General features: G+C 38.2%; 1 protein-coding gene across 6 annotated transcripts in view; it reads right to left on the bottom strand.

Annotated features, from left to right (window-relative positions):
- Positions 1-24148, bottom strand: part of LOC103915778 (core histone macro-H2A.1) — a 39142-nt gene extending 14994 nt beyond the window's left edge. For 3 of the 6 annotated variants that reach the window (XM_009322703.1, XM_009322705.1, XM_009322708.1), the window contains exons 1-4: positions 23954-24148; positions 10406-10512; positions 8690-8887; positions 5971-6081 (exon numbers count right to left, since the gene is read on the bottom strand). In XM_009322703.1, the coding sequence (XP_009320978.1) occupies positions 5971-6081; positions 8690-8887; positions 10406-10512; positions 23954-24125 (588 nt within the window). In that variant the 5' untranslated portion in view covers positions 24126-24148. Of the gene's footprint in view, positions 1-5970; positions 6082-8689; positions 8888-10405; positions 10513-19314; positions 19378-23953 lie in introns of those variants that run through there. The other 3 variants (XM_009322704.1, XM_009322706.1, XM_009322707.1) reach the window with 2 other exon arrangements.
- Positions 24149-26520: the final 2372 nt, after the last annotated feature.

Below are 26520 nucleotides of genomic sequence, written 5' to 3'. Positions count from 1 at the left end.
TTCCTTTTGTCATTTACGAAAATAGAGGTTTTAACCCCACCCACTAATGCCCATTAACTCCTCTCATTAACACCCGTGTATTTAAAGCACGCTTCTCAACTGCTGTCTGCATGATTACAAAATCAGAAGGGTTTCTCATGGGCATACAGTAAGGTGAGGAACTCAGCACAGATATCTAGAGATTAACCTCACATCCGCACTACGTGCTCTTAAAAGAATAAAAAGGATTAATGAATATGAGGAAGTGCAGATTTCAAAAAAGTATTTTAGTTCTCAAAGTATCCAAATAAGAAACCCCCCAAAATAGCTAACAGTCACATATGATCATTATGGAAAAGAATTTAAATGATTTGTTTTAACTGAAATCAACTTGAAGACTAGCAATAGCTGCAAGTTGTTTGATTTTCTAGCAACACGTTTTGAGCAAGACTTACAAACCAGCATATAAAATAAGAAGTCGATGAAAAGACCAGCAATGGTAACAAACTGATCCTGCCATGCCATACTAGCGAGGCTGGTTTTTTTGCAAGTGCTTAGAGGTGTAAAGGGATAGCACAATTTGCTTACTACTGACAGTTCGGGTGTCTCATCGTAGTAGGTGACCCACACCACAGAAACAACTCCGTAATTTGAGGCAATTTGATGCGAATGCCAAACTTGGCAAAAGTCGAAACCGCAGCGTACGCTGACAGGTATGTGAGGAAGCTTATAACCAGGGGTTTGTAACACTGCTTCGCAGCCAATGGTGGGAGGTCCCATTTCACACGCGCCAAGTTTACTACCGCCAACACTTAAAAGTGCAAAAAATTTTCCAGACTCTTTCATATGGGGAAAGACATTATCTACATCGTAAATTACGCTTATATCTACAAGACGCATTTAAAACGATCGTTTCAGTAGCTGATTAGGCAATATGGAAAGCGACTATGAAAGAGAAAGTTCTCATTCATTTGTGCAAGTCCTGAAGCCAGCTGCAGTTAAGCCAGGCTTTCCTTTGAATCCAAAGCCCGCTGGGTTCAACCTATGAAGCATAACATACGCATTCAGGCATGGCAATTAATCTCACCAATAACTTAATTTTGCCTCTTGGTTTGTAAATCCACGTTCTGTAAACTTCACTCTTCAAATCTTCTCCTTGTGTATGTGAGTTTATTAATAGGGAATATGAGCCAATTCATGTAACCAATACAAGTGAATGGGTCATTTAAGGAGGCCAACATCCATATATTTAAGTTTTAGGAAAAAATTACTTCCATTTCATTCATGTGATTATATGAATCGACCTTCTTTCTCTTTTTAAAAGCCTGCAATTTCGTATAATTTGCATATGTTGCTTGAGTAAACTATGTTCCTTCAAAATAGGGTGATTTTGGCTAAAAATGAGTGTAATTCAGCCCTGTTTTAAGTACGGGTCTGTTCAGGAATTTGTAATAAAATCTAAGAAAGCTTGCTTTCCAAATAGCTTAGAATCCTTTAATACTTCACACGTGGCGAGTTATTCATACTTGAGTTTGAGTCTTGAGTTTGACTACAAGCAACTGCTGTTTAAAAAAAAAAAAGTCAAATCAAACCAAACCAAAATGTTAAAGGAACTTTATGAATTTTGAAATAAAAAAACAACAACAAAACACATGCACACACCAAAAGACTGTTTTGTGGAGATTTTAGTATGTTCCTAAGCATATTCTGTTCATTTTATAGGTGACTCTCTTTGATCCCTAATTCTGTGTTCTACAAGTTTTTGCCCCAGACCTATTGGCTGCAGTTTGGTTTCAGACCTTTACTCTATCTCTGCACCTACTCATATACGGGATTTACGTAGCAACCAGCTGGTAACTAGAGTTTCAATTTAACAGCAACAACAAAATGCTTAAAAAGCTGCCCATCACTGAGCGCATATGTCGGCAGCTAAGTATTACTTTGCTAAATTTTGCATTTACTGTTCAGTGCACTGTTAGCTATCTGATTGCCAAAAACAATTAAAAAAAAAATCAGATGTTTTCCCACGGAATTAAATCCTCCAATGAGTAATTGCTCAATTTTGCCACCCAATAGTATGAAGCATGTATTAGACAGAAGAAGTGATCCCCTAAAGGGCCACTTAAAAAAAATAAATAGGCACAACTTGCATATACATGTGCAACAAAGAACGGACATAACTTCAGGTAACATTTCAATTAAATGTTAGTTAGATAAAATGCAGATGGCACTTAGCACATCCATGAGTATTTTCCGAGCCAAGCCTTGCATTTTTTATTTCAGACAAAATTACCTTTAAAGTCTTGGAAGTTTTTCTGGTATGAGTTTCATACAGAAAACTGAAGCCGCTTGTTGCAGACAACAAGCTGAGGTCTCTCTGAAAGTCCAAATCCTAACGCTTAGGCTTGAGGTCTTACAACTCTGCCTCTATCTACTCCAGAATTGTCTCAGGAAAAACAAACTAGTTAATGTGCAGAATACCACGTTTCCATCGGGATGTCACTTGTAGGATGTGCAATCATTTACATATTAACTAGATTTTAATACTTAATTAGTGCAGCACTAATACACTTCTACATGCATAACTGAAGGGTTCTTTGCCATTTCCTGACCTCTAAGAATTTCTAGCTGCGTGTCAGCAGTTACCTAAAGATTTAACGCAATAACAGTACTTTTTAAAAACGGAACAATACCCAGGTTTGCAACATTCTCGTTTGTGTTTTTAGTAATTAAATCTGGGGATGTCAGAAGGATGAAGAGCTGTTCTTGCAAATAAAACCCTTCCCTTTCCCTTCTGCAAACATGGAGCCAAGATTTTTCCCATTAAACACTTATGAATGACACGATACTAAGAACAGGATTATTTTCTTCCTTCCCTGCATCTAGTAAATTATTTTCTGATCTAGCAGATAGTGGTTTTGCAGACCGAAGAGACGTGCTGTAAAGGTTTCAAGGATGTCACAGAAGGTTCAAAAGATACCGATTGTTTGTTCGGGTTTTTTGGTTTCAGGTTCCTGTGTTTGCACTGTAGTGTATTAAGAACACACAGAATGTGAAAGTACACTGAAAATCTGCATGTACAGATTCAAGAAAAATCAAATAACTGCGATTAACATGAATATTTTTGCTTTTCAAATGGAAAAGCTCAACATGTTTTAACACATTAAGCCTTCCTACCATCCATGCGAAGAGTGTAACTATCTCCATTTCGCAAACGGGGAAGGCAACAGAGAAAGAAGAGGTGATTTACGGTTATCTCTGAATCAGCCAAAACCAGAAGCCAGGAGTCATGGTCTTCAGGCCTCCAGCCAAACCACCTAAACACACTGTCCTCCCTACCCAAGAGACTAGCAGATTTTTCCTTCCCTCAAAATGCTGTTTAAGGAGAGCGAGGCTATGCTGAATAGAAGGAAGGTCCTCCTCCAAACCGGCAAACACTTTCTGCCCTCACGCGCTTTGGAAAAAAGCAACATGCACGAGTTGAAGGAATCCAACTGCAACACTACTGTCCAGAATTGCTACTGAAGAAAATTCTCAGTTCGTTATGCTTGTGAACACCGTGTGGCACTAAATTAAGACAACTGTAACGAAACAGATTTTTTTTCTGTTAAGCATCAGACTTAAACTTAGATAAGTATTTTAAAAATCAGTATTATCTTTTTAAACAGCAATTGCATGTAGAAATGGCTAAGCAGATGCATTTAACTGATTCAGTCACTAGAGTTTTTACAGATAATTGTTATATTTAATTTGTAAATTTCCAAAATAAATAGCAATTATTTGAGACTTCCATATGTCACTTAAATAATTAACAACCACCACCATCAATCAGATCGCAGTCTGCTAAACCTGCACGTAGCAGCAGACATCCTGTCACACCCAGGAGCCTCCTGGCCTATGCAAAACACACCTCGAGTTTAGGAGGGAGGACACATTCAACTCCCACCGATCCCATGACTGAAAGCTTTATCTTTGCCTTTTTTATCACAAGAAAATAAACATTATTTTGATAATTTTGAAAATGCATGTTTTGAAAATAATTTCTGGGACAATGATCTCAAAATATTTCTAGGAATAAGCCAGCATAATGCATTTTTTTTTGTTGGTTTTATGCTAAATAAAATCTCTTTGATCACTACAGTGCAAATGTTTTTTGCATTTTAAGCTTTCCACATTTTCAGTCTTAACATGAATGCTTGAAATAATTTAGGTTGGTCTAAAAGTGCTATTTTGGGAGTAAATCAGAACAAAGACATTAATATATTATTTATCAGCTCAAACAAGGCAAGAATTTTATTTTTAACTCACACATAATAGGACACAGAATATTCTTGTATTTGTTAGATATAGCCTACTTTTCTTAAGATTTTTGCACTAACCATTTACTGCCTCTAAAGACAGTTTCTCACAGGGAATCAAAAGCAAAGTATAACCTGTGCTAGACATATTTCTACAGCACCTATGCATTCTCTACCCCTCAGAAAATAATCAGTTTCATTTGGAGCGTTCCCTCACAGGAGACAAACAGGTTTTCATTCATCTTTTCATTTTGCTTTTAATTACGTGTACTGTGTTACAAATAAAAGCTAGCACCTGGCCCCTCTCATGTGCCGGGCTAATGGACAACGAACCAGTATGGGGATGGACATGTCATACCAGTAAATTTTTCAGGGGGCTGCACTCCAAGTGAATGAGAAAGCCAGAAAGTCCACTTGCCAGTACAAGGTACTCACTGGAAAGCTCTACAACAGACACGGGCTTTGCTCACCACAGCTTAAAGCAGTCCTGGGGTTCGGGATTCTCTTCCACTGAGCCCAACAGCAAAGCCTCATTGATTTGCTGGGTCAGCCTTGTTGGAACACAACACTAGGTCTTACTACAGGTGTCCTACGGTAACTAAAAGGAGTTCAAAATCAGGTCCAAAAGTCTGACATTACTTGCTTTCTTGAAGCAGCAATGTAGTTTATAAATTTGGGGTTCTAGTTTAGTCATCAAAATGTTTTTAGAATATGTTCAAAACCACCCCCCTAGTAGAAGTCAAATAACAAAAAAACCTACCAAACCAACAATCTAGCTCTAGCTGTAAAATTAAATGTGGAAAATCAGAAGTCTTGCAAAAAATAACGTTACTCTCATGCATGTTAAACTTGGCAAACAAACTGTGGAAGGATAAATGGAGAACAACCTCGGTATGAAATAAAAATGAGTCAGAGGAGATACATTCCACAATGGACAATGGCTCATCTTTCATGACTTATAACACAATGATCTGATTACTGAATGATAGAAGAAAGATGCAGTTTTACTTAACAAAATTTTGTATCATGAACTAAAGGCAGGTTTCAAGATAAAAGACCAAATTACTTTAATGAATTGTCTCTTTAAGTGGATCCTCTCTTTAAGCAGATACGTATTGGTATTAAACCACCCCATGTCCCAAAGCATATTCACAGGGAAAAAAGGATCGTTGACTTCTAGCTCTTCATAAAAGTATCATTCATGATTACACAGCATTAACTTTTGTAAGTAACAAAGCAGAACAAAATATAAAACCACTATTATGAACAAATATCTAAAGTAGGTTTTGGTAAAAACCTGTAAATCATTTACATCAGCAATGAAGTGGGCTGCCCATTGGAAAAAGACATTTTATTCTTAGAATAATCTCATCTTTGGCAGAAGCTCAGCTGTAGCAATTATGCTGTTTATGAATAAGGCAAGATAGATTACAAGCACACAGGCTTTCCTTCTATTTGAGTATTTAATTATGTAGCCATATGAAGACTCATTTATGTATTCTTAAAATGTTCTAGAAGTTGTTTTCAGAGAATTTCTTTGTTCAAAAACTAGTATCATACACCTCCTCAAGCGCCCAGTGGGGAAATGTCCATTGTACCTAGACGTTTTGGGGAAAGGGGGGTAGTCGGAGGGGGTATTCCCTAAGCAGCACTGAAAAAATAGGTATTAATTTATAAAAATGCAGGAGCATACCTTCTGGCCAAGAAACAGACTTTTGGTGGACAGGACTGTGAAACCATCTGCAGGAGTTCCCTCTGTTGTACTGTCAGCACTGGCTGATTTGCTCACTTCTCCCTGCTTCTTCTTCCGAAAACATAGTTAGTTAGTTAACTCAAGGCTGAGAAAAAGCCACCGTTTAATAACACGAAGATATATGACATGCCATAAATACTTACCAGGCAAGAAAATGCCAGTACAAACACTGGCATTTGGATTTTATCCTTTAGTCCAACTAAACTGACTGATTACAGCTGAAGGAATCAATAGGAAAAATGACCTCAACGTCTGCATAGCTACATAAGCCTTTTCTTGCCTACGACAGCGCACAATTCAGATGACAGTTGTCTTCAACGTTGCAGGCAAAAATATAAACGACCCCAAACTTTAACAGCTTTCTAATGGCTTGTGCGCAAAAAGATAATGTACCTATTTGTATGTGTGGGCAGACATTCAGTCTAAGGCAAAAACTGATTCGTCAGACTTCGTATTTTGTCTCTTTGAAGGGAGGTGCTCCCAGATTCCACAAACTCACTTTCAGAAATACTGCCTTCAAGTCTGGCCATCCTTAGACCCAGGGTCAGAACAATACATCTACTTTCTACCCGCCTAGTAGTAGGAAATGGGCTGAACAATTTTCTCTGTCTCGTTTAACATGATCGCCTTCCTTTATCTCCAGTAAAACTGTAGGGGGAGAAGGAGTTCCCCTCAATCGCCATTCCTTTTTTTGTTTTTTACCGTATTACTGAAGTAAAAGGATAGGTTTCAGGAATGAATTGATTTACTGAATAAAAATGGGAATCAGGAGCATTTTGAAAAGGATGCCTCATGAAGACAGTGAATTGACTGCTGTGGTTATAAACTCAACTGGTGCCAAAAATCACTTTGTATTTTCAATAACATTACTACTTATGATTTCATATAAAATATTTGGTGCCTCAGCAATACCTATGCTGAAGCTAAAAAGCACACCTGGAATATGAAGCAAGCCACTGTTCTCCTGTTGTCCCTTTCCAAAGTATATAAACTAAATCTGTGGCTGAGCAACTAAAATGACTTTGATGCAAGAGTATATTGGTGCTTCTAGAAGCTGTAACCATGCTTTACTTTACACAAGTGTTTTGAAAATTAGATTTTCATGGGTCCTATTTCAATTCCCCAGGAGTTTACTGTTAGTCAAATGCCAATATAGCAAGCAGACAATACAGTTTATTGTGTGAAGGAAAACAGAACCCCACAACAGACTTCCTGCTTTTGTAATCAAGTAGGGGAAAAAAATTCCAGATTTAGGGAAATTATTAGTGCATGGTTATTAGAAGCACTGCGCTTGAAATGTCAGCTACTAGGTCTTCTAAGAGAGAAAACAAAATTCAACAGTTCGAAAAACAAAAAAGTGAAACAATCAGAAGAGTGACCAAATAAACAATAACAGAGACAGACAGGATGAATACAGAAGCTTTGTTTGACCCGGAAGGCAACTTTTCATATGCGTTGTCCATTTCATGTGAAATGCATGTACTTTTCTTCCTACTTGCATAACCTATTGCTTGACTGTAGTTGTTTTGCAAAAAAAACCCCCCAAGCCCCCCACAAACCAGAAAGATCCTTGGTTACACAGGCACACATTAGAAAGATTCCCTACTCCTACAAACTGAAACTAAAAAATGAATGAAGGAATGTTCTCCTTAGCTTAAAAAAAGATGCTATTCTTAGTTTCCTAGCAGAAGAAAAATCACATTTTGGTCCTCTTGTTCTTCCCCTCACCTCCACACTCCGTTCTGAGTGAGTTTAATTAATTACTAGGAATTAAAAAAAAACCATGGAAGAGTCTCATCTGTAAGATACTAATAACAGAGGGGGACATTTGTGGGTCTTCAGCTCAGCCAAAGAAATTCTGTGTAGCCACAATACAATTTCTCTGATGCTGCAAGAGACTCAGCTACCTGATCTAGCAGAATTGCATCCTACTTCAGAAGGAGTATTTCACACTTCTTGGATTTCATCAAATCAACTAACTCAGAGGAATCTTATACTAAGCTGGAACAAAATAAAACCCATTAAAAAACCCAACAAACAACAGAAAAATACAACACTTGAAAACAGGACTCTGACATGCTAACGGCTGAGGACATTATTACAACGCAAGTGACTCAGGCTGTTGTTTTTCTTCAATATTTACAATTGCAAAATGCTGCTTTAGCGTGACTTCACTTTTGAAAAAAATACCCAGATTCCCTGTTTCTTGCAGACAAATATCAATACTTGAAGAAAGTCCAAGCAAGTTTACTCTGCCCAGCCCAATGCAGGCACCTGCGCAGTCACAGCAAAGCCACCCCTACAGTTGCTACGTAAGGTCTCGTTTGCTCACCAGTAAGGCGTAACTAGTATAGCCCCACACACCCTCTTCTGCCCCGTGGTGCCTCCAGCCTGTGCCCGCCTAACGACTGTTTCGTACAAAGAACAAAGTATTTACAGCTTACCTGCCTGTCCTGCGGACCTGCGCTACTGCTGAGGGCTTTCAGGCTTTCCAGCCGCACTAGGGAGAGGGCAGCACTCCTCCTTCAGCATTTGCTTACACTGCTACTGAAATCCCTATTGTTAACAACACATGGAACAGAAAGTCTACCCTACGTGATGCTCCCTACACCTACTACTAGCAAGCTTGCTTGGGTTTAAAATAAACACATTACTCTACCTTGGATTTCCTTGCCCCTTTCTTGCCACCTGTTTTCTTTGATACAGTTTTTTTCTGTGATGGAGACTTTGCCTTCTTTGCTGGAGGTGGAGTGATGATGGCTTCCAGTTTTCCTTTTGATCCCCGCTTCTTTGCCAACAGCTCTGGGTGAATATTGGGTAACACTCCACCACTGGCTATGGTGACCCCTTTCAATAGCTAATAAAAAAATAAAAGTTGTAAATGACAGATTTCAGCATTTACTCACCAATAAATAGAAAATGGCATTTACTGCAACCTTTGTACATTGCCTTGAGTTTTAACTGCTTCTTGTATGTTTCTCAACACATTATCCTTGAAGAAGAGAGACATGAAATGCATGAAATGAAGCTGATCATGTACTAAATTTTAACTATAAAGGGGATATGTATTCTTCTTGCATATATGCTTGTTACTGTCAATATCTCTTGGGCTCACACAAGATCTGTTTCTGTGAAGCCATGCAATGAAGACTGTTACCCAGCTGCTAGAAAAGAGGACAGCCCCAGCCACAGACATGAGAGCTTTGCAGGGCAGCCTGCGTGAGGGATGGGACCCCAGCGTCCATGGTACAGGACTGCAATGGGTACCACGCCATGGAGAACACAATGTATGTCCCAATTGCTGAATTTTCTCGAAAGGGCGTTTTTTAAAACAGAATTTTTTTTTCTTAGAAAAAGAAACTTCAAATGGAGGGTAACATTTATACAAATCTCTATACCTGGAAGTCTTTCTTCAAAAAAATCTTTATGTAGTTGAAGAAAAGCAGATCAATATTCAAAAGTGTGCAGTTCATTCAAGCCTTTAAAAGCAGAGGTGAAATATATCATGTTCTGTATTTAAAACCACTTTAACCTATTTTTTATACATCTAGCTGGGACTAATTCACTATTTGGGAGGATACAAATGGTGACATCAAAGTCCCTCTGGTACTCCCACCTTCTGATTCGTGTTTACTGCTCCCCAACCACAACTCAGTGAGGCTGGAAGCTTACAAAGGGATGATGAATGGAAAGTATTATCAAATTTCAGACAAAGCCAGAAGGAGGTTGGTTTGGGGATTTTTTTTTTTTTCCCCTGCTCCATCATGATACACAGGTTCGGAAAAAGTATCTTTTCAGATGTGTTTTTACAGCACCTCACACAAAGGGACATTAATCCTAGCCAGTGCCTCTGGCTGACACCACAACACTGTAGTAATAATAATGCCTAAATATTTTTCGGCTAAGTTAAAGGCATCTTGAAATCTGCAAAGGACACAGACTTGCAAGAGTTCCAGAGCTCTTAATTCTGTGGTCACAATGACAGACTTCAATGGGAACAGGATAGGTCCCACCGAGTCCTAAGCTGCTTAAAGGGGAAAACAAAAACAACAAAAAAAGCATCTGCAAGATTTTCTCCATGGCTTTGTGGAGTCTACGACAATGTCCCACTCTAACAAAAGTGGTTGTAATAGTGCGAGCAAATGTCGTATTACATCTCCATCGCATGTCTACACATTTTAAGAGTCCTGAAATACATAATTAAGCTGAGTGCTGTAGTTAGTTACACAGGCAGTGTGCTAGTGAGTGAATGAGCTGTTTCCTGGTGGGCTACTCAATAAGCAGAGGTCTTGAGTTACAATTCAGCTCTACGGAAAGACAATTTTAAAAGCCCTAAAGGAAATCCTGGCCCTCACACAGTGGAGTTTTCTCTTACCTGATTTAATTCTTCATCATTTGCTACAGCCAACAGGATGTGTCTAGGAGTGACTCGACCCTTCTTGTTGTCCCTTGCTGCATTTCCAGCCAATTCAAGAATTTCCGCTGGGGAAAAAGTAAGCCCCTTTTAATTACATCGTGATCATTAAGAAAAATCAATGTGTTATTTAGCATCCATGCAAAAAGATACCTGAATTATATCATGTTATTCCTAACTGCTGTAGAATACCCTCAGTAGACATCTAACCCTAAAATTACCGTTTTCTTTTTATATGTCTAATCACTGAAGGGCGAACGCACACTTGAAGTCCTGTGGTCTAAACTATATTTACTTTTTTGCCCTTTTAAAGCAGTTCCCCTAGATTCTTGACTTGTCAGTGTTCTTCTCAAGGCTACCCTGTGTTCACTTCCTAGGACCCCTCTCCTATCAGGTGATGGAGTACTAGATGTACAAATGCTATAGGTTTTTTTCCTCAAACCTGTCATTAATGTGAGTTCTGGCTTGCATCGCTTCTACTTTTTTATTACTGGAAAAGATGCTATTCTCAGTTTCTCATTTTTAACATTATGGAAGCATGTAAGCACACATCCAAGTTAGGACATTAAAAATACAAACTCTGCTGCTACGCTGACTTAATGATTTTTTCTTTCTTTGAGAAGTTTCTGTCCAGAAAAAGTAATCGATGAATCATGTTTGTTTGCTCCTAGTAAATTATCTCCTCAGAAGAAATTTCCAGTCCTGACAAAATACACTTAACAGCTGTGCATACGATGGCTTTTATTGGAATTAGGAAAGATTAACTTGCTCCCTTGCAAGGATGAAGTGAAAGGCTAGAGCGTTACCTGCTAACTTACCTGTCTTCAACTCAACAAGCCTTAGGCAAAGAATGCAATTAATTACAAGCAAGTCTGGGGAACAATTAAAAAAATGACATGTTTATCTGACTTTGCAATTATGTGCTATTGCCGTCTCCGTTATACATAACCTTTCATCTCCCTCTGTACAGACTGTGTTTCACTATTGCTTTTGGTATATTTCCTTTTGCAAACCTGGTAACATTTGGAGAAAAAGAGAAAAAAAGAAAATGAAAATGCCTTTTTTACATCTATTACACACCAATATATTAAAATTTAACATTAGAATAGAGTATGAGATTGATTTCACATTTAACAACTGACTATACCATGAAAGCTTTCCCATAAGCTCGCTTTAGATGCAAACAGAACTGAATTAAGACATTAATCTGGAAATGAAAAAGGCTAAAATCAAAGCTCACATGACCACGCCTTTACCATAACACATAGTAAATCTTAGGTAATACTATATAGCACAGACTATGGCTTTTCATTAGGCTGAATTTAACATGATTCTCCAATTATTTTTCATCATAAGTCCCATAATAAGCTAGTTACGATACCTACCGGAAAACTTACAGCTGCTTCTGGATGTTCTACAGTTAAACTTCATGGAGGATTTTGGTAGCCTTTCACTATTTTTGTCTTCTTCAAAGCGCACAATTAACTTTATTACAGGGCGAGATAGAATATTAAGTCTAAGCCCCCAGAAGTAACTCAACATTTCATGCTGACAACAATTGCTTTAATTTATTTTTAAAGAAGGATTAGCAGGGTAAGGTCAACCTGACTATGCTTTCCACACCTCCAAAGAACTCAATTAAGCTGGCATAATCCTTTTCACATACTTCTCAAAAGCCACAGCTCAGACACGTGAGGTTTCGCTTGCGCTCAGCACTGCATACAGCCGCCTGTTGTGACAGGCGGCCTGTATCACCTTCCAACGGACAAGCTGCGCTCGCAGTTACACCCCGTGCATCCCCACCGACCCCAGTAAGATTCTCTGTCACTGTAACAACGCCAGCATCTCCACCTCTCTAGCCCAGGAACTGTTTTGTTGTATCTCAGACTTTATTACCGGCTGAAAAGCATGGGAAGGATTTGCCGCGAACGGCAGACTCCTTGTCGGTTTGCCTCTGCTTCCCCCACCTCTGCTTCTTTACTGCATCAGGCACTGCTAAACAGTTGGGCCGTGTTATTCTCTGCAACTGATCAGCGTAACTATGCAGACAGGTCATTTTGTAACTAAAGAGTCTCAGAAAGTGTTATGCCTGTAAAGCACAGAGGAATGTTTTATTTGTTCCTCATAAAACTAAAATGTCTGCCTTGTACAGTGGAGAACTGTTCTTGTAAGTGCTAAGCCCTCTTCCTTGGACAGGAAACTCATTTTGAAATTACAGTTTTCTAATGGTCCTTTAGGGAAGTTGAGGTACCCCACTTCCTTTTCAAGAACAGAACGCTTTGCACTGGCGCTGAGGACCACAAAAGAGGAGCTTGGGGAGAGGGAGAGAGGAGGAGGGCACGGAGGGTGGAATTTTTCTTTTGGCCTTCTCCTCAGCTTTCCAATAATAATCAAGCATTGCTTGTGCACGCAGAGAGACCCACAGCACAGAGAACGGCAAAACTCAGCTATGCACACAAGTCTGGTCAAAGGCGGACTCTCCCCTCTTTAAATAAAAACAGAAGATTAGGAGGTATTCGAGCTGAAGCCAATATAGGCAACAAGTTTTTGATTTAGCACTGACAGAGACAAACCTAATCCAAACCCAACAGATCAGAGCACTTACAAACGCTAAAAATGAAGACTTTCTGGATCTGGATGGGATCTGGACTGCTTGCCGTGATTTTGCTTGCAGCCAGCTTTACTTTCACAACTGTTTTATGCTACTTTAATTCTAACAATTTAAATGGTGTTTCAGCCATGTTTTAAACCAATTTTAAATTAATGAAAATCTAGCACTTTCTGTAAGGGAGCTGACTCAAATTTCAAGAATAATCACTCTGCATTTACGTGTGGAGCTGGAAAGAGTAGTAGGTGGGAAAAGGTATTTAAAATTGAGATTGGATCTGAATTCTTAGGTCAGACCCATGTTTGGAAGTGCCATTCTACCAGGGTTCAAGGGTTTGAGTCATTGAAGGGTTCTGTTTCGTTAAAGGTAATCTTCCAACAGTGGGAAAAAATAGACATTCAAAAGTCATCTCCTGCAACTGAACAGGGTCAAGAGAGAAAGCTTTGCTTGTAACTGTTAAGGCAAAAGAAAGCGTTAAGAGCTTCCATGACATCAGGATTCACTCAGCTTGATACTTATCCAGCCAGAAGACCGAAACAAGAACATTTTGCAAAAATGAGGCCTCACAAAAAGGATATAAGTTGCATAATGTCTATTCCATTCCTTTCATATATTTAGTCAAGGCATTTCCCCCCTTGAGAATAATTACACCACCACCACTCAGGCCAAAGGCAACTATGAGGCACACTTCACAGAAGTACTAAACACCAAAAGCTCCTTTTTTAAAAATGAGGAAAATATACAAGTTTTTCAATATTGTAAGCTTTTGAAGGTATAATTCTTCAATTACTACATATTGAAATCTCAGGTTAATATGAAGAGATACTCTTTGTATTTGCACAAATGACTTTCTCTGTGCTTTTGAATAATTTCAAACAAAAAAAGCAAAACAACATGTATTGCTTTAACTGCAGATATAAAAGAATCCAGTGAAAAAGCTGTGAGAAGTATATAATTAGGAATGAAAAAAATTAAGTAGGAATGCCATGTCAGCATGGGATATATTCATGTACGGACAGCTGTTATGTAGCAAGAAAAGGGATGGATGCCTTCGAAATCTGACTATAACATGAACACATCAATTTGATTTAAAAGACACAGTCATGATTAATATTTTTCTTCTTTTCAGTCATCACTAACGGAGAAGGTTAAAGTGGGAAGAGAAAGTCCTAAAAGTTAAGAAATCTTCTCTTAAAATTTAACTTAAAGGTAGTTCTCATTTATATCAACTGAAAAAATCCTTTGTAATATTTAGAACTAGGCAAATGGATATGGGTAGTGAAAACTGGTCTAAGCCTGTTCTCAGCACGTGAACCAAAACTGCTTTTCTTCTGCTGAGGTTTTTAAAAGTTCAGTTAAATATTTTTAAAGGAGAAAAGAAAACAGGTTGTATATCTTTGTACTTAAGCCTGAGATAAGACCACAGGAAAAGCTGTTCTCAAGGCATTTCCTACTCAAATACAACCAAAAAATGTTAGAAGTCTCCACAGAAACCTCATCCTGAAGCAAGTTTTCAGGGCAAGTTCCTCATCCTTTACTTGAGGAGACTCTGATCTCTGGTCATCTCTTGGACATCCTACCAAGTTCCCAATTTCATTATTTGCATTTCCCTGTTTCACAGTGGTACTGCTCTGCCTTCAATACCGTTGGTATTTCACAACACTTCCAAATTTTGGAACAAGAACTCAACACAAGGTTAAAACAAAACAAATGACTATTAGACTAAAACAAAGCAAGCACAGTAGCAACTGCAGACCTGGATGGAAACAAAAGCAAATGCATTCTTCTCCCGCTCCTGGAAAATGCTCTAGTTCATTTATCCTAATTTTCAAACAAAATATTACTGGTCATTACTGAATAAAACTCCTTTAAAGCCTAAATGAGAAGGCCTTTAGCTTATCATGCAGTCCAGGCTATAATACTTTCTAAATGTAAATACTCAATTCAATCTAGTCTAAGTCCATCCCCAAAATGTTTTTTTTTTCTTTTTTTTCGTTTACATCTCAAGCTCAAACACTGCTGTTGCATTGAATCCCTTTGTCCACCTTCTCTTCAGGGAGATGAAATCATAGCTTTGAAAATTAAACTCTTAACAACTAACAGGTGATGTGTTGACACAAGGCCAATTTCTGAACACGCAAGTTCCAAGAGGAACAAGCCAGAGGTTTCTAAAAAATTTTGAAGCCTCTCCTCAAAAGAAAATTGAGAACAATATCCAGAAATCAAAGAAAAACGAATGTTGATACAATTCCACTGAGAGAACATGTATTTGCTACAAAGCCAACTACATGACAAGGAGTCTGTTTATTGTACTTTAAATTAATCATCCTTCCATCAGCGTTTTATTGACTTCAGAATCATTTTACATGATTCCGGAAGGTTTTAACCCAATCAACCCCAATCAACCAAGACTGTTAAGAGTTTCCTGCATTCTTCTCTCTGTGTATTCCACCCAATCCCCCTGGAATCTGCAGTTGTGAGAGTGAAGGTAGAATCACTTAACAACACTTTCTCTCTCATACATTCCAGTAAAACAGTTCTCAGCCTTGGTTCAAAGCAATGGAAATTTGATGCAGTGAAAATCAATTCAAGAAATTTTACTGCTTTGAACAAGCCTTGATGAAACCTCAACTCTCATCAGGGCAATCATTCTCTTAGGATGCGATAAAAAACCCAAACCCTTCAGTCTTCAGTGTCTGAGCTGTACCAAAACTAGGCCCCTTAAAGGAGAAACTGTTAACTTTGCCAAGTTACTGTAAGTTTTGCATTTCTGTGAGGCAGATGACAGACTGCTGTTTACATAAAACTCAAGTTCAGGCCACAAAAGCCACTTCCACTTAGAGCCTTCTGATCTGACTCGCACTCTTTTTCAGCTCTTTTCTACACTTCAATACCATCCTTTTTTTTTTTTTTTTTGTAAGAGATCCCATGTTATGTAACTTCCTAATTTTTTAAATTTTTTGGTTAACTATTGATCTGTGAAAGGTATGTATTCAACTCAAATGTTATTTATTACAACAGTCACACCCTGAGTACTAATTTAAAAAGCAATAGCCTATTTCTTCTCCACTGACTTAAAGAATCCTGATCTAACTCAAATTACTCTTTCTTCTTTTTCAGTGGAGCTTTCTCTACCTAGCAGTTTACACTTTGCTGTTGCTCCTAACAGTTTACATCTGTTTTAGAAATGCACTCAAACATGATTAATGTAACTACTGCCAGACGTTACTTGATCAAGTGCAGCATGTACGCTTTGGTCTGGCTGTTAGAGAGTACAGGAGACTACTCATGTCTTAAGACTTGGTCCTAGTTTAGTCTGTGACCTTTGCAGGCACATGTTAGGAACTTGCATTTCCAAACATTAAAGAAGTGGCAGATGCCAATCATCTACTGAAACTCAGTGCAAATTTATAACATTTTTAACAAAAAGAGGAGAGGACTTCATGTTGAAATTTTGGATTTTACTGAAGTGACTTCAAACCACGGGCTTGAAAGAGGAAACGGCTATGTGTATCAAGGGTGTGTGTACCCATGCCCCTACAAAGAGGAACAAGACATACAAGTCATACTAAACAATGACCAAAGCCGGTGCAATCCGTATATGCTGTGCTCTCATTTTTGTAGTGCACTCATTTCAACGTGATCTGGCAGATGGTGATAATGGTTTTATTAGATACTGCCTCTGACAGTGAGGGAAGTGGGATTTAATATTTATTACTGAAAATATTATGACTCATTAAATTGCTGTTGTCTCAAAGTCTTTCTCCCACATCAAGTCTTTTTGTATCAAGTTAGCAAAGGAAGCCATAATAAATACAAGTATCTACAAATACAACTGTTATTATTTAGAAGAAAAATATTTACAAATATTTTTCCCCATTACTTTACAGAAGCAGTATAGGAGTGACTATATAGATTTTTCAAAAAAAGTGTTGAACATGCTATGTCTGGAGAACAAAGCATGTAAAAAAAAAATCTATTACTTTGGGTGTTCTGTGGTAGGCGAACGTATAGACTAGCTGTAACTTGATTGGAGCAAAAAATACATCTAGCCTGATATCCTGCCCCCAGCCAGTGCCCAAGAGCAGATGCTCAGGAGGATTAAAGGAACAGGCAAACTTAAAATGCTGGTTTTGCAGAACATTCCCTCTGATTCCAGCCATGTCCAGCTTAGTGGTTTCCCAACTTAGAAATGCCATCTTTGTGTTTAGTCCCCCAGTGGATTTTATTTCTATGGATGTGTCTAATTGTTTTCTGAAACCATTCAGAACGGTTTGGTACCCATTTTTGGTATCTGTAACATCTTGGGATAACAAGCCTCACTACACCACAGACATTTGTGCAATTTGGAGGAAAAGTACCTCCTGTTTGTTTTAAAAATATTGTATTTCACTGTATACCCCCAAATTTATATTTCCCCAATGACATTTATATTGAGGATGGAGCATTTCATCTGACTGCACCTAAGAATCCACATGGAGTTTCATCCCTAAAATAAATTCAGGGATAAATGTACTGTGGAGAAAAGGCTGAAGACCAAACACATGGCATGATCTGAACTCAGGCATTCTTAAATCAACCTTATGGAAAAAAGAAAAGGGGAAAAAATCATGCTTACAATACCTGATGTAAGAACTTCTAATGTTTGAGAAAATCTGAGGAAAAAAACTGCTTGCTAAATACTGCACGCTACTCCAGAAAGGTGGGATGTCTTCCTGCTTTCTAGCTATTTGTGCTACAACTGTCAGTCCCAAGAATAAAGGGCCAAAGAAGAAAAACTTAAGCTTTATAGATTCTTTTGTTCTTCTCAACAAGAGATACAAGTTAAGATAAGGGTAGGAAAAAAATGTGTAGCAAAATCAGCTGTATTTTTGTGTTACACTTCACTTAAACTCCGTCCTTCAAAACAAAGGGTAATACCAATATTAAATTGAACAGCAATTTATAGTAGAAGTCATTGCTTTGTTGCAACTTGGCCAAATAGATAGATGTAATGACTGTTACTAGAATAAAAAGTATTTAATTCTAGATCTAAGTATAACTAAAATTTAACATTTTCAAGGGAGAAAATAATTCGGTGATCAGGATGTAAAAAACAACCCAACCCAGCCCAGCATTTTGTACATTATCACAATATGACACACATCACAATGCAAATTCTGATGCATGTTTATCCCTCTGAAATAAGTGTCTATATTGACATATCAGTATGCACTGTTTGGGCTTTTATTATGAGAAAATGCTTTGGCTTTTATTGTTTTTCATCAAACCTGATCTGCGTAGCTTGGAGAACACATTAGGACCCTAACTGGATAACTAATTTTGGATCGACTTGATTTTTGTAACTTGGAGATCCACTGAAGTTTATGGGTCTACAAGATAAGATAGGCACATATGCAAGTGTTTACAGGGCTGGAACCAGGAAGGGCTTATCAGTGAAAGAAACCTTTTCATTTATATACATTTGAAGCAGACTGATTCATGCATTTCTAAGTTCAGAAAGAAAGTTGGTCATTCAGTTGGTAACAATGCAAAGTTTTATTTCTAAAGAGGCACTTCTTACAAATATAGCAATTTTAAATTGTGCCAATCTCACTTCTCTTAAGAGCATGACACAAGTCTTACGTAAAAGAGGAGAATTACAAAGGAGCTTTGCTATGCTGGTATGTTCGAAAGGTCTCTGCTTTTGAGGCTACTGCCATAAACAACCCTGCTGTATTTTAGGTCCAGTATTAATCCATATTAAAAACACACTGGATCTGAAGATGTAGTTTCATGCTTGCTCAAGTAAGGCACAGGTCCCACAAGCCCCTAATTTATTTTAAACCTCTTTTGGGACACAGTTTGTGGCACAACACCGTAATAGGGATTAGTGTTTCTAAAGCTGCCTGTTTAAATAGAAGAAATGTGTCTTGATAGTGAATACACGTTTCAACGGTATCAAAAAGATACTGTCAATTAATTTTCTTCTTAAATTTCATTACTCCCTAAGGACTGTTATTTATGGTAGTCTCAGAATGCCTGGAACTTGAATCTGCTTTTAACCTAATGCTTTTTTTACCATGGACCTCTGAGCTCCCCTCTGCTTCCAAGCAGAAGTTCAGTAGTACATCTGCTTTGACAAACAGGGCAAATCATTGTTTTCCTCTGTGACCCTGTAAAAATTTTCAGCAGCAAGCAGAACACAAGAGGTGAACAGCAGTTCAAGTTGATCAGCTTGCACATCGGAAAGTGAGCATCTGAAGTGAGCAGTTAAACTTACTGCATTCAGGAAGGACTTTCATTTTGCAGCCAATCAGCAGCTGGCTTAAGAAAGTTATCCACATCGAAAATTAATCAAGATGAAAATGCAACGAACTGAGCTCCAGCACATGAACCTCCATTAAGGGATTCTGGTGACATCAGAAAGCCTGAAAACAAAAACTCAGGTAAGCACCAGAATGCCTCAGATGCAATTCTAACCATGGGATTCAAAAGGTGCTTATTTTACATTTTAACAAAACACATGATCAACAGTACACAACGGGCAATAAAAATCCAGTTGAGAAAAAAAATCTAATGGAGCAAACAGACATTTAACATTTTCTCCTACCTTACTTCAGTACGTACAGAACCAATATAAATCAAAGTTTCATTTCTTCTGTATTCCTGTTCTCCCGCTGTTTTATAAACTTCTCCTTCTCCTCATTTGCTATGACATTTTGGCAACTGAAAATTATTTACAGTGTAGACAAGAAGATGGGGGGCAGGGGCAGCAGAAATCACTTGCAGGCCTGGTTCTTGCTGCTTTTAAATATGCTCAAGAGATTTCTATTTTTTAAGGGCAAAGGAGTATCTTTTTCAGTTAGTGAGAAAGTTTGGACTATATTGAAACTTGTGCAAGCTATACAGCTGAAGGGAACACATCTGATTACGTGTATGGCTGGACCAGATCTGACAAATACAAACCATACAACTTCATCTGAGTGGCTGCAATGCCCCAAATGAAGCCTGTGGCCATCCTCTTGACTGACCTAGTTTTTTGGAGGTTTTTTTTTTTTTTTTTTGACATAAATTGATACCGATGCACTACCTTGCAGAGAAAATAAGGAAGTGGATTGCAGTTTTCTGAAGTACACGTCAGGGAAGATAAATAAGCAATGAACCATTGTAAAAATAAGTGCCTCAGTAAGAAAAGAAGACAAAAGGAATTACTAACATTGAACTTCTCACCAGCTTAAAGCGGTTGATAATGCTTAAAATTAGTTCTGCAGCATAAGCAAAAATTAATCAAATATTCTGACTATTCCCTGCATGATAGGCAGCACTGCATGAACTCCTACTGCAAAGTTCTTCTGCATCCACACTATTCCTCCAGAGTAAAGAAGGGAAGTATATCCACTTGCTTCAATATCAGTAAAACTCAAAGGTACTTTCCGCACGTTCACCCACGAACACACACTTGCATCCTATTTACAGTGGACATTACACATTATTTCCTTAGATGAAAAGCAGGAAAGAATAATCAGGTGGTATGCTTAAGAAATAAAACTGCATATACCGGGTGTGCTGATGAGAGAATTATTTTGTAATATTACTTGTAGGTGACAAGAATCTTTAGCGAATAACTAAGAGAAGGAGAATACTCGCTGTGCAGCCTATTTATATGTCAAGTATATTGAAAGTATATTTCCTTATCTTACATTTATTAGCTGAAGACCAGAACACAAATTGTACATCTAATAATATAGTAGTTTATTATTACTTTTTTTAAAGTTACTATAACAGACAACACAGGGAAGATGTACTCCAGCCAGCCCCTGTAGAAGAAATTGTCAGAAGCCAAGAGACTGAAAAGCAGCACAGCAAAGACGCAGTTTTTAGTTCACAGTGACTGAAGCAGCCAGACTAATTCCTGTGTGCTAAACCAGTGCGTGTTCCTGCTAGCAGAGCTGTACCGTGTATAAACGTGCTAACACAAAAGTAGAGAACAACATACATGTAGTTTGAAAAAGCACTTCATTGGGCACGGACTGAAGAAGGGCCCATACGCTACAAGAAATTATAGAATGTGTATTTTTACTTTCTGATGAGTAGCCATGCATACATGGTAACACTAAGTTACCTTCAAAGTACAAAGTGGATAAAGTCATAACTACAGATGGATCCAGAAGAGAACTCCAAGTCTGAACAGCTGGAAGGATTACAGAATTTCAGATCTCAGATTGAACCAAACCAAAATCCCAGATTTGAGCACATTATTGTCTAATTTCAGATTTGCATCGGAGTTAAACTTTAGCAAAGGCCAGCAAAATTTAGCACCTCATCTTCTAAAGGATTAAAGTCAGTGCCATATTCTGCACACAGATGAACCAGTTTTCAAAACTTAACAGGTTCCTTTCTATTAGGTCACGTCTCTGTCATCTCCCCTCCTAGTCTTTTCTGAAGTTCTTCTTTCCTACAACTGCTTTTGATATTTTACATTTTTCCTTTCCTTCCCGGATGCACAGGATTGCTTTTTTGATTTAGCCGATTTATTAGCATGCCACTTCACATGGTCTCCTTCCTATTATGTCACGTTCCTGCTTTTATTTTGAAATGGTTGAAACACTTTGATTTAGTCTCAGATCATGTGCTGGCATGAGCATCTTTAAAAACTCTCCTGGAGAGAAGTCAGGATTTCTCTGGTTTTGTGAAGTAATAACTGCCAAGAGGTGAAAAGAACACAAACCAAAAATCTCCAAGCATCCCGTTTCAAGGGAATGTTTCTGAATTATACTGAAAAAGATGAATGAGCTGAAGTTCAGAAAACATACTCAGCATTAAAGGCTAAAAAATTACACTAGAGTGTGAAAAACTTACAAAAAGAGAAGGAGAAAAAAACCCCCACCAGACTGAAACAGTCATAAAACATAGAACAATTACTAACTCAGTAAGGAAAGAAAAGAGTATCTGTGCTTTTGAGATGCATCTATGTAGAAGAGTGAAAGAAAACCCTGAGATACGGGATACTAGGACTAGCTACCTAGCCTTCAGAGGAGAAAAAAAAAAAAAAAAACAGCTTAAATATTTTTAAAGGGAGAAAAAAAACAAGGTACTTTTCCCCTTAGCTCTCCTTCTCCCCTCCCTTTTTTCTTTTTCCTATAGAAGCTATGTGTGCAACTTTTTTTTGGCTTTTTTTAGTTGTTAGTCTCTCAGACAGTTTCCCAGGATGCACAGCAGTTAAAGAAACACCTTTATTTCCCCCACCTACTCTTAGCTGCCTAAACCATCACTGCCTCAGTAAACACTTTAAATCAAACACTTAACCAATAACATGTGCTGCTCATTAGCAGTGCCTTAAGCTCACCTGTACTGTTCTGTTTCTTTAAAAGGGCAGCATTCAAAGCACCCTTCACCCTAAGAAGCATTTTATTTGAGTTGTTATTGCTGTAAGCAGGAACCTAGCTGAAATAAAATGTTAATTTTTTTAAGGCCATCTATGAAGTTTAAAAGCATTCTTTTAAAGAAAAGGCCCAAATAAAGAAAACTATGAACATGGACAAGAAAAAAAAAAAGGTATTTGATGGCTGAGAAAATTCAATAGTGTAATATGAATACCTTACAGAAAACAAGCACTCTATTAATTATTCTTAATGTTATCAATCTTCATCTTTAAGGGAAAAAAAAAACCCAGCCTATTTCTGTTCTTCAACGTCAATATCCATTATAAGGTGTATCTAAAATTGTCTTAAGAGTCAGGTCACTTCAGTTTTAAATACTCCCAGCAAAGTTAAACCACACACTTTGCTACTTTGTGCTTAACTCAAAGAAAGAATGAAGTGCATCTCTTCCTCAGAGACTCAGTGCACCCTTACAGCATAAAGACTACTGTCCCTTGAAACACTTATATCTGCTGCAACCAGAACACTGGCATAAGCAGATGCACTGTAAAAAGCAGCACTGCTACGAGAAATGAGATCCAATTCAAGCTTTTCCTTAGGCATGCTAATAGAATCTGTCTCCAAACACCAACCCATCTAGCACTTGTGCTTTTTTGCTAGATCCCTAGCCTACAGGTATATGCTTGTAAATCAATCTGGCCACGTGAATGTGATTGAACTGGTGGTTTATTCTTATCCATTTTTTCAAATTTATTTTATTTTAGTCAAACCAATATTGCAAAATTTTGTAATTGTTGTTTGTAATGTGTATGTCTTTGGACAAAGCATTTTCTTCCTTTGAAACTTCTTTCTAAACGGAGGAAAAATAATACTTTCGTCCTCCAAGAAGGTACTGTAAGGATGAGATAATTATTTAAGGTGCTCTCATTCTGATGTGTGAGAGGAACAGAGAAAGGACTACAAACATAAGCAAATAAGCTACGTTGATCCAGGGCACATCAACATAGTCTGCATTTATACACAGACTCAACCAAACAAATTGCAAACAGCATATGTAGTCTCAAAAATAATCTGTAAATTGAACAAAAATGTTTACAATGCTGTAAGCAATCTCAGCCCTGTGTAAACACTGAGAAGCTCTCTATTTAAAAGGAATGTGTATGCTTAACAGACAATTAGAACCCAAACAAAGCCATCAAGCACAAAATCGGAGAAGGCAGGACTGCAACACTGACAGCCCAGTCCATACGCATTGATGTTAGCAGGAATCCTTCTGACTACCTATGTGGTAGAAGAGTGTCTACAACAGGTCAAAGCAAATCCAGTGCTGCAATGCACAAAAGCCATCAAAGCTGTGAGGCAGGGGTGGGGGTACCTTGATTTTGGCTTAGATGTATGATCAGCATAGCACTTACTTCAGCTATAACTTTTTTAGTCATCCATACATCAGAGGATCTTTTTCTTTTTTTTTTTCTGTGCAAATTCTGTTTGTATTACTGCTTTCACTGCTGCTATTTCACATTGTTCAGCAAAACCTACCGGTCAGATATTCCAGTACAGCAGCCATGTACACTGGAGCACCAACACCAATTCTGTACTTCGGGTGGCCTTTCTTAATGTAACGTAGCATTCTTCCAACAGGGAATATGACCCCAGCCTTCGCGGAGCGGGAAGTCTTGGTCGACTTCTTCTTTCCACCCCTGCTGGACATTTTGTCTGTACTGGGTCTGGAACAGCACTCTATATATTAGGAAGAAAAAAATAAAAAAGAGAAAAGGTTATCAGTAAGGACTGATGCTATAATACCATACACCAAATTTCAAGACAAATCAGTATTTTGGGGTAGGCAATGCATTAGGGTGCCTTCAACATACAGACAAGTTGCATTTTTAGAGTATATACAACAAGAACCTGAAATAATTTTGCACAGAATGCTTACTTGCCGTTGTAATCTTGGCATAATTTTATACAGTAAATATATAAGCCAGAGAAATTACTTCCTATAAATCTGCTTGGGAATTACTCTTCTGAAAACAGTACCGTTAACGGAGCAAAGAGTAACAATTACCTAATGTAAAATAGAGCTTCTGCATTAAAGCAGAGGGTGCTTTCTGCAAGGAGACCGACACAACCCTCTGCTCTCTGGAAAAACTCTTGATTGGGCATTTGAATAGCTGTGGTAGGACTGTCATGCTCCTGAATAATTACGTTCCTAACTAGGAAAAAATGTATCCACTAAAGCTTTCGTAAAGTGCATTCACCTTCCATACAAAAACTAGATTTTCAAGCATGTGTGAATTTACAGAACAAAGGCCTATGCATGGCAAAATACATCTCCTGTACACTACGGGTTCTAGTTTTAGAAAGATCCAAAATGGACCCCTTGAGATTTGAACCTACCGGAAACCAGCTATCTCCACATCGAAGACTGTACTGCTTCAACATGCCCTCTAGGAATCTGATGAACTTCAATCTGCCACCTTTCCTTAGCATAACAGCAGTCTAAATACCCAGCAGATATCTGACAACTGTATCTCCGTTTATCTCAGTGAAGAAACCTACTGCTGATACAGCTGTCAAACATATTTTTTTTCACTCTTTGATTTCTGCTCAGGCTGTAAATAGAAGCTGACAAATCCAAAGAGGTGGAGGGTTTACAGGCTCTCCAGGTATCTTTGAAGGTTTAGGCAATGCACTGGGTTTTGAAATTAACTCAGAGGAAAGGAGACAGTCTCCATCTCCCCTTCCTGCACGTCTGAACTCTTAGGGAAACCAGCAGTATGCATCAGTGATACACATGCCTCTGTGCATCCTAGTTCTTTCCTTGCTGCACAAATCCTACCTAATACAAATGCCAAGTCGCTGGTGTGTTTATATACTCCACCATGAAACCTCTTTAAGCCTGCTTTCCCGTCACACCACTTCTCTGCTTCCCTTTGTTTTTCTCTCGTTTCTTCTGAATTCTCTCTTTGTCCTTATGAACCTAACTGTATTTGCCATACGTCTGAATCCACAACAACTGCGTGAGCTCAGAATTAGGCAAAACAGGTTCACCAACCCCACTTCTAAGTTTTGCAACTTCTGTTCTGTGCTGACACGTCCTGTGGTCTTTTAGATCTCAATGAGTCACTAAGATTCAGACTACGTAACTATCAAATGAAGACCACTCAGGACAACTAAAGAAACATGAGTATCAAACATTTCTTTTCCTTTCCACTTCCACACTCCATTCATCAAAGAGTCTGCGCTTGCACGGCACATTAAGTAAAATAAATGTAATGAGCTTACTCCTTGTTAAAGATAAACAAAATAATCCCATCTTAGTAGCTCAGATGAAAGTCACACTACATTTATGAAACTTAAGTCAAAAAACAGACAGGAAACTTTGGAAGGGGGAAGCCATCAACAGGGCTCCTTCTCCTTTCCTCTGCTGTCAGCTCAGCTCTGTAACAACTATTATTCTGCAAAGAGGAGGACAAAAAGCCAATTTTCTTGCCTTGAGAAACTGCCTAACTGGAGCTTACAAATGATTTCAAAAGCCTTCCATTTAATTGCATTTTCTCATCTAGTTAGCTCTGTCTTTGTTAGCAGGAAGGCTGGGTGTGGCTTTGAGTTGGCTATGGACTTTCTGCCAGAAATTTTCATAGTTCATAATCCATTTTCATCAATACTACAGATGTTTAACCTCACAAATGTTATGAAGTTCATTGAATCAAACACCAGGGAAAGCAGGCATGAGAAATACCTGTGCTTCTAGCTTCCCCCATAATTCTTTTTGTTTGTAACTGATAGGTGAATGATGAAAAACATAATTTTTTAGGGAAAACCTGTGACCCTTAAGCAGTAAACTTCTATTAACCATTTGGCTTATGAGTTTATGGGATAGTCAGAATAGCTGGAAGAGAATATGGGAATCCTTACTTCCTGATATTGGGGTTTTTTCTTCAGGAGAGTGTCATCTAGCCATCAGCTGCTGTAACATTTGGATCAAAGTATGAGTAAAGCATGGAGAAATACCGAATTACTGCCAAAGAGGCTTTGAAGGAGCTGGAGTAAGTACAGCTCATCCAATCTAAAAATCCAAATGGAAGACACACATGGATGGC

This window comes from Pygoscelis adeliae, unplaced genomic scaffold (assembly GCF_000699105.1).
Source record: "Pygoscelis adeliae isolate BGI_AS28 unplaced genomic scaffold, ASM69910v1 Scaffold34, whole genome shotgun sequence".
Classification (NCBI taxonomy): domain Eukaryota; kingdom Metazoa; phylum Chordata; class Aves; order Sphenisciformes; family Spheniscidae; genus Pygoscelis; species Pygoscelis adeliae.
The sequence above is the reverse complement of the archived record's forward strand: the minus strand, read 5'-3'. Positions and strand labels throughout refer to the sequence as shown.